This window comes from Balaenoptera ricei, chromosome 4 (assembly GCF_028023285.1).
Source record: "Balaenoptera ricei isolate mBalRic1 chromosome 4, mBalRic1.hap2, whole genome shotgun sequence".
NCBI classification, from domain to species: domain Eukaryota; kingdom Metazoa; phylum Chordata; class Mammalia; order Artiodactyla; family Balaenopteridae; genus Balaenoptera; species Balaenoptera ricei.
In genome coordinates, this window is record NC_082642.1 from 32,523,756 (window position 1) to 32,536,095 (window position 12,340).

The 12,340-nt window shown below is 39.1% G+C and overlaps 1 protein-coding gene across 1 annotated transcript in view; it reads left to right on the forward strand.

Annotated features, from left to right (window-relative positions):
* The window catches only part of KCNH8 (potassium voltage-gated channel subfamily H member 8), a 403,459-nt gene that overhangs the window by 156,865 nt on the left and 234,254 nt on the right, over positions 1–12,340 (forward strand). The window contains exon 3 of the mRNA XM_059921945.1: positions 5,615–5,746. Within this exon, the coding sequence (XP_059777928.1) occupies positions 5,615–5,746 (132 nt within the window). The remainder of the gene's footprint in view (positions 1–5,614; positions 5,747–12,340) is intronic.

A 12,340-nucleotide genomic window follows, 5' to 3' on the forward strand; every position in this document is an offset into this window, starting at 1 on the left:
TAGATGGATGGTCCTTGGAAGAAGTGTTCCTTGCAGATAAAGTGAAGCCTTTACCTGCTATTTCACCAAAGAATCCTTGCTTTCATCACTTAAAACAGTACAAACACCAGGAAGTGCTGGGGAGGCTGCGGTAGGGCTTATCTCCCACGCAGCTCTGGGTGCTTCCTGGGACTTCCCCCTCCTTTTTAATCTGATCCTTATTTTCGATCACCTCTTCACACGACCCTTCCCGTTCCTATTTACCTTTCTAGTTCCATGAAAATAGACTCTCCATATTGATAAAGAGTCTGGAATGCTATGCTAAATTTTAAGCAAGCTGTGATAAGCCATTGGGTATTTTTAATCAGGACACTCTATTTACACAGATTCTTGGAAGCAGCATGGGGAGAAAAGTAAAGGTAGGGAGAACACCTTTGAAGAATGGGTGAGAGAACAAGGCAGAAACAACTGTGATAAGTAGGAGGGGCAGCTACAGCTCTGCGCAGACTCGCTTGAGATGCTCATCAATGCCCTGCGCTTTCTGCTACAGATACGAGGGTCCCGTCATGCAGCCGCCATTAGCAGTGCCTTGTTTACACACCTGCAGCCCTTTGGCCACACCCTTCCCAATATTATATCCCCTGGACTAATTTCTAAAAATTGTTGAACCTGTCATCACACCATTGAGTACGTAGCACTGAGACAACGGTTGTAGAGAACAAGACCCATCAAATTTACTGTGAAATATGAGGAGCGCCTGAAAATGTTTAGGTCACGCGATACTGATGCTGTTAACACTCAAGATATTATATTATTGTAGCCATAATTTCAAAAACTAAAGGTCACACATATTTACCATTAAAAATCCAATCAATATCCTGCTTGATACGAGGGACATCCTAAGGGTCCCCATCCCACTTTCTGCTGTTGTGTTAAATTGGGAAACACAACCTGTGTCCCATCATGGCAACACAGCCAGTCACTAAAGAGAAGGGAACGACTCACAACTCAATATTCTTTATACCTCTACCTCCTTGTATTAAGTTATTAAACCATGAGCTCATACTAGAAACTTTTTCATTAGTGTTCGCTTATTGCAAAATATAATCTTTTAGGGGTATATGGAAAGCATATGTCTTCTTTCCATTGTAAATATTAGCAAGTCAAATTCTTTTGCACCCTTGTTTCCCAATGAAGGAAAAGAAAGTACCAAAAATGGACACGTGGGACATTCCACCAGGTTTAAACTCTGCGTAATTATTTACGCGATTCCAAAAATACAGTTTACCATATAGGGTATAAACCCTGTATTCGCCCATGAATTGTATTTATCCATGGAAATTAAAGGTGTTACTAGCTTAAATCTTGGCAGAGACTCATCTGTTTTAGCATTCACCAACCCACACGGTAACTATGGCTGCTATATACAGAAGGAGTTAACATTGACACACAAGATCTGCCCTCTAACCCTGCTTTTAAGAATCCTTCCCGTCTCTGGATTGGAGGCTGAGGGGTTTTCTCCCTCCCTCCTTAACGCTAAGAGAGATTTATTGTACCAGGCCTGGGGCGCTGTTGACTGAAAGACATTGCATGATCATGACTGTACCCATGGGTAAGAGAGGAAGCAGCAGACCCTGGGTCATTGCTTTGAGTTATTACAGTCGTGCAAGGTTGAAGGTTTTGTCAGAGAGCCAGGGTGGAGAGGTTGAGGACAGCAGGGAAGGGAAGGCTAAGAGAGCAAAGTTAAGTGTGAAGGGTGTTGCTTTGAGCCTGATTGGTAGGTTTTAGCATCGATCCTCTTTTTCTGGAAGAAGAAGCAAGTGGCTTATGCTTTGCTTTCTAACTTTAGAGGTACCCAAAGCCATATTTGTAAGGAAGTTGGTGTGGATAAATATGAAGGGGCAGTTGAAGGAAGAAAGGAAGAGGGATAAAAGGAGGGACGGAGAAAGAAAGGAAGTAAAAGAGGAAGGAAAGGAGGAAGGAAGGAAGAAAGGGAGGGAGGAAGGAAGGAAGGAAAGGAGGAAGGAAGGAGAGAGTGAGAGGAAGGAAGGAAGGAAAGGAAGAAGGAAGGAAGAAAAGGAGGAAGGAAGGAAAGAAAGAGGAAGGAAGGAAGAGAGGGAGGGAGGAAGGAAGGAAGGGAGGGAGGGAGGAAAAAAATAGGCCTATATGTCTCTTATGCTGTTTCCCTGATTCACTTTTTTGTCATCTATGTAATGGGGACGTTGACATTAGCTTAGCTCATGACAACTCGTTACAAAATTTGAATTTAGAAGGACCCATATTAATGAAGTTTCTAATGAATTTATAAAATGTCAAAGATCACATCTCATTATAACTTGAAAGACAAATTTCAAAGTGATTTTTCAACTCTTCCAGAGCATGCTATGACATGACGCCCGTGCATCATGGCTGATTAGAGAATATTGTCATGTTGGCAGCTGTTTCCTTGACTTTCGCCTCATTTTGTGCTTTTGCTTTTCTTTAAAATACACTGGCATGTCTGTGAGGAGACTCTGTGGAGACAATAATGATGCTTGTCTGAGTGCAGAGATCGAATGATTTTCAGGAAAATTAATAGTCTCTGTTCTGATTTGGGTGATGTTCCGGCAAGGAAGTTGACAGAGAGATGTTTTAAAGTGTGAACCAAAATATTAGATTCATGACATTCTCCAAGTCCCCACGATTACTGTCTCTAGGGTGTGATTGATAGCTTGGCCTGATGGTTCTTTTTGTTCCTACCATAGCTACAGCATTAGGGAAGAAGGCTCCCAAGTTGAAATGGTAATCATAGGCAAAAGTTGGAAGTAAGAGCCATTCTGCGATGAGGGGGAGAGCGGTGCTTGGCCAGGGATATGGCTCATTTATGAGGTTTCTTCATTAATCATAGACAATAACGTTGACTTATCATTTCATGTTTCTTGTGGTTACCATATCTACCCTGGACAGGAGGATGTGAGAACATTACAGTCGAGGGAATCTCGTTGCAGAAATGTTAACTGACTTCCTATGGTGACGTGGCTGGTTGATGTTGGAGCCCTGGTAATAAGCCATAGATTCGAGGTTTTCTGGAGCCTGGTGATGGGGTATTGAGATGGGATTGCTGTGGCATAGATATTTGGGAAGATGAATGAAAGGAAACCATGTGTCTGAGTCAAAAGAACAAGAAGGAAATCATGCCACTAAACAATTAGGAGGATGTGGGGGAACAGGTACATATTCAAGGCATACTTTATAAGTAGCAGCACATTACACATACATTTATTACATGTGTACTTAACCACACATTTTCAACAAAAGTACCCCAGCAGCTATAGTAAAATACGATTTTTATGTCAGATAGATGCTAAATACAAATCAGCTGCTCGTCTGGTGCTCAACTGAAGAAAAATGAGAGATTCCAAGGCTGGATGGATATATCGCTGTGTTGGAAAGTGTGAGATCTAACACAGTATATACAAAACAAGTTAAAACATCAAAGATATTTCTGACTCTGTGTTATTTTTGTCGTATACCCAGCTTTGAAATCAATTCCCAAATAAGATGGAAATTCAGATTTTTTCCCATCAAAGGAAAAGTGTAGGAAAATTATGTGTGGATAGATCAACAGTTTAGTTTTTAAGCAATAACTTTTTCATCAACTTCAAATTGGAATGCTTTTCAGTAGAAAATCTAGTACTGGAATTTTAATATATTTTTTAATGTGTATTTTGAAATATACAAAAACTTTTCAAAATATAAGCCTTAGGTTTGAACTTGAGTCTGTTAATGATATTTCTCATGGTTCTTTTGCTCAAAGAATAGAATTGAACTTGAGTATCACTTTTAAAATTAATTTTTATTGGAGTATAGTTGATTTACAATGTTGTGTTAGTTTCTGCTGTACAGCAAAGTGATTCAGTTTTACATGTACATATATCCACTTTTTTTAGATTCTTTTCCCATATAAGTCATTACAGAGCATTGAGTAGAGTTCCCTGTGCTATGCAGTAGGTCCTTATTAGTTATTTATTTTATGTATAGTAGTGTGTATATGTCAATCTCAATCTCCCGATTTATCTCTCCCCCCCTTTACCCCTTGGTAACCATAAGTTTGTTTGCTACATCTGTGGCTTCTTCTGTTTTGTAAATAAGTTCATTTGTACCATTTTTTTTAGATTCCCCATATCAGTGATATCATATGATATTTGTCTTTCTCTGTCTGGCTTACTTCACTCAGTATGACAATCTCTAGGTCCATCAGTGTCACTGCAAATGGCATTATTTCATTCTTTTTTACGAGACTGAGTATCACTTTTAAGAATATGTTCTTGAAATAAAACATATACCCTGAAAAATACACACGAGTACAGAGTTTGATGACTTTCAAAACCTGAATACCCCTATGCAATCAACATAAAGGTCATGAAAGATATGGACCAGCATTGCAGAACACCCTGACCCGTGTCCCCTCCTAATCACAATCTCCCAAAGGTAACCACTAACCTGACCTCTTAAGCCCTAGATTTGTTTTGCCTGTGTTTGTACTTCATTTAAATGGATTCTACTCCTCTGTGTCTGGCTATTTTTTTTTTTTTTTATAATGTTAACTTTTTTTTTTTAACTTTTTTTTTAAAGGAATTCCTATATTTTTATTATTTATTTATTTATTTATTTATTTATTTATTTATTTATTTATTTATTTATTTTTGGCTGTGTTGGGTCTTCGTTTCTGTGCGAGGGCTTTCTCTAGTTGCGGCAAGCGGGGGCCACTCTTCATCGCGGTGCGCGGGCCTCTCACTATCGCGGCCTCTCTTGTTGCGGAGCACAAGCTCCAGACGCGCAGGCTCAGTAGTTGTGGCTCACGGGCCTAGTTGCTCCGCGGCATGTGGGATCCTCCCAGACCAGGGCTCGAACCCGTGTCCCCTGCATTGGCAGGCAGATTCTCAACCACTGCGCCACCAGGGAAGCCCTGCCTGGCTATTTTTGCTCAACATTATGTTAGTGACATTCATCCATTCCCCTGTCGATTATTATATATCACTCGTTCGCATTACCATATAGTGTATTGTGATAATATATCTTGATACTGCCAAACAGTTTTTAAAGTACATGTGCTAACTGGTTAGGAGTCAGTAATGTAGGAGGGTTCAAATGACTTTGCATCATCCTTCCCAAAACTTGGTATTTTCCATCTTTTTTTCTTTTAGCCATTCTGGTGCACAAGCATTGATTTTTAAATTGACTAAATAAACCTCTAGCAAACTCATATCAAACAAAGGTCTTTATTTAGGAACCAGTGTGTGCTTCGGGCCGGGAAGGGGCAAAGTTTCATCAAGTGGAATGCTTCAACATCAATACATTCAAAGAAGAAATACAAATTTGAATGACATAAGCGGAAAGGTCTCAGCACAGACTAGTGGTTTTGTTTAAAATACTCCCTTATTTTCAGAGAAAGCACTTCATTTGGGAATAAAGAGATATGCATTAGAGGCTAGACATTTATGGAATCTGAAAACTGACATTTTTAAGATTTGGGGGGAGAACTCGTGGGATGGAAGAAAACAGTAAGGACTTTATTAACTATACCACAAATGATGTGATTTTCATAGAAAAAACACAAGGCAGTGGTTGATTTGTATTTTTATTACCGTTGCAGGGTCTCCATTTTGGTGCCTATTGGACATTGTCCCTATAAAGAATGAGAAAGGAGATGTGGTCCTTTTTCTGGCCTCATTCAAAGATATAACAGATACAAAAGTGAAGATTACTCCAGAAGATAAAAAAGAAGGTTTGTACTGTTTTCAGAAAACATTGACAGATGGAGTAACATTTTGAAATTGTTTATTCAAAAACTCTGGTAGGAAAAAAAATGTGTTTTTAATAACAGCAACAGATAAATATTCGTAACTCTTAGCAGTCAGTATTTGGTGCCTATCCCCAAATCACAGAGACTCACATGAATTTGCATTTTCCTCTTTGTAATAAAAACTCACTTGATAGGGACCAGAAGTTTATACTCCTGTTCGAGGAGGATGAGGATGGGAAAACAATTTATCAGAATACACAGATTCACACCACCTTGTTTTATCAGGGAAGAATATACATTGATAGCAATAAGTGAAGTTAAAATGATGTGATTAAAAATACTGCTCTCAGTGTCATCTAATGTGCAGTAGTTCAGAACTTAGAAGTGCAAGATTTCATTTTATATCCAAAATCCAGAACTCAAGTTTAGTGCTTGTTAGAGTGGAACGTTGCAAATGCGTATCTGTATTTTCCAATAATAATTTGTTTTAAGACAAAGGCAAGCTCTTCAATGATCTTTAAAGTATTCTAAGACTTTATATTGCTTACTTTATAGCTTCTGTCTATAGTTTATGAGGAAATACCCTGCATTCATGTAAGCAGACAAAAAGTAACACTGAAAAAAATGCCCATATTATTTCATTTAAACAAAAGTAGGATTAGATATTTTGGCGACCAGAGAAAAGGCAATTGTCATTGTAGGGATTTCCTGTATATTAAGTTCTTTATGAGAACCAGCTCTTTGATGTTTCAACAACTGTCTTTTTTAAAATGTGTGTGAGTGTTTTAAATACATTATGTCTTTTGAAATGACAACACAAATTGAGAACTATTTGGTGCCCCCCCCCCCACCGCCAACTTCTATCCTTTGGAATGTTTGCAAATGCAGGACTGTTTTCTCGCGTACTTGCATAACTAAACACTGTGGCATATTTTACATACAGGAGGGGCGAGCAGTCTTATACTTAAAGTTACTTGGATATTAGAGCACGTGTAATACCTGTCCAATGAGAGAAAAGTGTGGAAATTGGTGTGCGTGATTTTTGGTTTTGTTTTTTACTATTTTCTTTGCTGTTGCAGGAAAACAAAAGGTAAGTATGAACTGTATTTACTCAGAACACTTCTTATACCAAATGTAGGTTTTTTCCATACCAACAACCAGTTCTGCAACTCTCGGGACTCCAGCTGGGTGTCCTATAATTTAATCCAGGTCTGACACTAAGTACCTGGATTTAGTGTCAGAGTGCACAGGTATAAGGGCCCACCCTAACTGCAGATGCCGGTCACAAGTACGGGGTGCCTGGGGCCCACACACTTCTCCAGCTTGGCTACAATGTCGGGAATTTCACAACCCTCCCCATCCTTTTCAGATTTGATACTTTGCTACAACAGCTCACTGAACACAGAGGAACACTTCTGTTATTGTAAAGGCTCTAACTCTGGAACAGCCATAGAGAAGAGATGCCTAGGGCAGGTATAGGGAAGAGGGCCTCGGGCTGCTGTGGTTTCCCTGGGCGTGCCACCCTCCCAGCACCTGGATGTGTTCATCAGCTCTCCTGCTCAGGTGTTTAGTAGGAGTTTTCATGGAGGCTTCATTACATAGGCAAGATTGATTACATCACTGGCCATTAGTGATCAACTCATTCTTTAGTCCCTCTCCCCTCCCCAGAAGGTCAGGGAGTGGGGCTAAAAGTTCTGGCCCTCTAATCTTGCCCTGGTCTTTCTGGCAATGTGTTGCCCTGCCGAAGTAATCTAGGGCACCCTCCCCATCCCCACCACCAAATATTTATTAGCACATAAAAGACACTCATCCCTCCAGAGATTCCAAGGGTTATAGGGTTGTGTGCCAGCAACAGAGACAAAGACCAAGTACATTTTTTATTATGCTACCATAAGGATTATTTGAATAACATTATTATTTATGTATTAAATATATATGTGTATATATTATGTATACTCGTATGCATAGATAGATACATAAAACTATCTTTAGAAAGAAATATGGCTTTTTTTTTTTTTTTTGCTTCAAAGCGGGCAGTTTAATCAACCTGACTTGCTTTGAACATGAAGATTATAACTAATGGTTTTATATAATTTAGGTCATCATCTTTGTCTTGTGTTTCTGGTGTCTGTAGATAGGGGTGAAATCCCCCTTTTGGAAGACTGCAATGGATAAAAGGAGTAAAAATATACTTATTCACTTGGGGTTTGAAAGAGCTCAGTACAAACACTCCTTTTCCCCACCCAAGTTCTGAGCCAACTGAGAAAGAAATAAGAGTAAGGCAGATGGGAGACCAACACATCACCTTTATTTCTGAAGAAACCGATAACAGAGAATGTGGCATATTATCAACAGCAAATGGGCTTCCTCCCAGTGAGCCCAGATTTAGGCAAAGTTACCTCGCAATTGGAGCTATACTGGCGCAGAGACAGAGCTCCCTCTGGTATAACTTAAAGCTTGGAGGACCGGAGCAGAACAGGTGCTTCCCAAAGGCAGTTGCTCCCTAAAGAGAGGAAAGAGCAAGGGCCACGCCATATATGCCAAGCTCAATCATATTAAATTCCTCCTCTTCCCCTGGGAAAGATTGAATAAAGGAGCAGTACAGAGGCCAGGTGTGTTACACTAGCAGAGCTGCTTTCCCAGGAAAGCTTGTACCTGCCTTTTGGGGGTAGAGGGCACGCATTTGAATACCCTATGGAACCAGTAACAATTATTCTAATCCAAGTTTCCATCATAAAAAAGAGTTTTACATTTCTATTTAAATAAATATATTAAACTATGCTTAATAATAGTCCCATTTTGTTTACAGAACATGTAAAATATGAAGACTATCTCTTGCAAGGTTTAAAGAAAGAAAAACAAAAAACTTTTAACATTAATTGTATAAGGCAGAATATGTTTTAGAAATTTTGAAATATTTGATAGTAAGTCTCTAAACCTTTTTATAGCTTTATGACTTTGTTCCTCCAATGATTATTATTTCATATGAAATTAAGTGTTATTTCTAATATATATTGAACACTCAAGAATATTTTCTTTTCTATTGCTAAGTTATAAATGTCCCACAAAACTATGTAGTATTTTAATAGAGGCAAAGTAACTATTGTAAGCCAGCATAGTTATAAAATGATCATAAAATACATATATATATTTCTCTCTTTTTTTTAACTTGCTCTTAATAGGGTAAAAATATCTTAAAATTCACCAATTGATGGCATGTCTTGCAGGAAAGGCACACCTTAGCGTATGATATTTTTTGAACTTCAAGATGTGTTTGAAAACTCTTAAAATGTCTCTGTGTAATTGGAGCAGTATTGTATCTCAGCACTAGAAAACTCGAGGTGAGCATGTAGCCTGATGTGACCCGATATCAGATGTCATACGAATGTATCTCTGAAGATCATCTGAGTTGTAGAAATACGGTTTGTGTTAATTAAATTAATTCCCTACCAAGGCTCATATGATGGACTTCGCTTAAGAGATATAAATTGTACTTCTTTTTTTAAAAAAAATGCTTTAATCAGTAACGTCTACATTGTTCTGGGGTTTATTTGAAAGGAGAAAAAACATATTTTATAGAAAAAACTAGCAAGGTATGGGATACAGTGAACAGCATTGATGGAAGATTGGCATAAAATGCAAAGTACTGTTTGGACACTCAGTTTTCAGCTGCTGATCTGGGATGTTTGTGTGTGTGTGTGTGATTGAGAGAGAGAGAGAGAGACTTCAGCAGAAATCTGGTGATTTTAAGCACCTTTTAAATTCCTTCCATTTTTTTTTAAAGATTGATTGATTGATTGATTGATTAATTGATTGATTGATTGCTATGTTGGGTCTTCGTTTCTGTGCTAGGGCTTTCTCTAGTTGCGGCAAGTGGGGGCCACTCTTCATCGCTGTGCGCCGGGCTCTCACTATCGTGGCCTCTCTTGTTGCGGAGCACAGGTTCCAGACGCGCAGGCTCAGTAATTGTGGCTCGCGGGCCTAGTTGCTCCGCGGCACGTGGGATCTTCCCAGACCAGGGCTCGAACCCGTGTCCCCTGCATTGGCAGGCAGACTCTCAACCACTGCGCCACCAGGGAAGCCTCCTTCCATTTTTTGACACATATTTCATTTCCATTCTAAAAAAAGTGTGTAGACCAATAACTTCTATATGTGTGTCTAGCATTACTGAGTTAATTTAACATGAGACCCTATTTACCTCTTTCCCTATAGAAATATCGGTAAGAAATATATTAATTTAATTGTGGATTAATAATGAATTAAGCAACTCAATCAATATTCATTGAGCACCCATTCTGCCTTCCGTATTGAATGATTGTTTGGAGATGTCAAAATGGGTACAGTATGCCTTGTTTGGATCATCTAAACCTTAGCTTAAACCCCGGTTCCACACGTTTTGGCTGTTAGGCCTCAGACAAGCTGCTTACCCTTTCGGAGACTAAGTTTCTTCACCTATAAAAAGGGGTAATCATACACGTCTACACTTACTTTAGGTATATAAGAGATAATATCCGCAAATCACGTGTCACAGAGCATACAGAATACACCCAAGAAGAAAAGAGTTGTGGTCATTGTTATATTCTACATGTTTTATAAAAATAGCTAGCTGTTTTTGAGTCTCTGCTTCATACTGATGATTACTTCATTTGCTTCTCATTATAACCCTATGAAATAGGAATTATTCCTATTCCTATTTACCAATGAATTTTAAGTAACTTGACAAAGTCAACATAGTGAAAAATGGTAGGACTAGGGTTTACGCTCGTACAGACTCCAGAGTGTACATTCCTTCTATTGGTGTTTTTTTTTCTCCAAAGAGCTCATGATCTTATAAAGGAAATGGATCCAGTATTTGCAATATACTATGTTCAGTGACAGTAGAGTGGCAGAAATGGTAAATTCTTCCCAGACAAGGTAAAAAGATAGCGTGGGGCCAGCAAGAATTGGAGCAGAGTCGAGGAGAACTTCACAGGGAAAATAATATTGAAGCAAAACTTGAAAGATGTGAGGAGTTTGATAAACTGAAAGGAAGGGATGTTAATTTCAGGAGCTGAAATAACAAATAGCTGACCTTTGTTCAGAAGTAGTTTCTAAAAGTCAGGGTGTTGAACTTCAACTCTAGATAGGCAGGCATGGCTTAAAACATAAAGATTTTATTATGTCTTTCTAAGGAGCTTAGATGGTGTGAGGATAGAGTTCAGAGTTATGACCGGTAGACCTTGACAGTGGAGATGAGGGAAAGGAAAGAGTTGATGAATTCCAAGTTTCTGGTTTGGGGACTGTTCTGGACTCACTGAAGCCCTAACCCCCAGGACCTCAGAATGTGACTGTATTTTGATATAAAGCCTTTGAAGAGGTAATTAAGGTAAAATGAGACCATTAGGGTAGAACTTAATCCAATCCAACTGGTGTCCTTAGAAGGAGGAGGTTTGGTCACAGAGAGACCGATACCAGGGTGCTCATGCACAGAGGAAAGCCCACATGAAGAGAAGCGAGAGGGCAGAACTTCCTCTTTTAATTAAACAGATCTGCTTTTAGCTCAGGTAAGCAGGTTTTAAGTTCCAATTACTTAAGAATCAGCTTATGATGCTCCTCACAATTCACTTTCTAGCTACATACCATACCACCTTCTAAACCTTCTTGAAGTCTCTGGACAAGCCAAGCTGGTCTGTTCACGCTCAGCTAGTAAAACTCACACTCTCTTTCTCTCCATACCCTGGTCCTCAAATTTCCCCTCACCTGGAACATCTTTGTCACCCTGTTTACCATGAAAATCCCACATCTTTTCTTTATAGTCATCTTACCTGAACCACCTTAGGTCATAGTGAGGGTCCTTCCCTTAGACTGATCTGTGCCTCGCTGCTGACCTAACACTTCTGACTTGTTTTTCCTACACCAGTGAGGGCCTTAAACTTGGCATCCTGCTTCAGCTGCCTTTCACTTTCCTCCAGTACTTTACACGTAACAGACACTGAGTACAAACTTATTGATTAATTAATGTTACGAAAGGACCTTTACCTATGTGACAGCACAACTTCTTTTAAAAGTTTATTTTCCTCAGTTGCATGTGTCTCAATTTTCTAAACTTTTTTCACATGCTAATTTGGTTTTCTGCTCAAAGCAGTTGAGTAGAATAATATGTGCCTTGTTTATTTCTTGTAGGGTGTCCCAGATTTGGCTTGAAATGATGGTTGACATTGGGTTATTCATGATGTGCCAACAACATTATCAGTTGCCTCAGAACTGGGGGATTTTGATGACTATTTCTAAAAAGTGGACACTTCAAATTTGCCTTGAGAATTTAGGGGTTGATGTGTGAAGGTTTCCACGTTATCTTCAGTGATAATACAGATCAGGAGTCAAATGCAATGGCGTTTCTTGGTAGTCTAGCTTTTGGCGAGCAGAGCAGGTTGGCATGATTAAGGACACTGGCAAAGGCTTAAATTGCTCCTGTCTTTTCCTGTTGCTAAGTGGCTTCGGAAGAAATAATAATAATGAATAGCTGCACTCAACAATGAGATATGAATTGCATTTAGCTACAAGAACCAGAAAACCTAACTAACATGAGCTTAACTA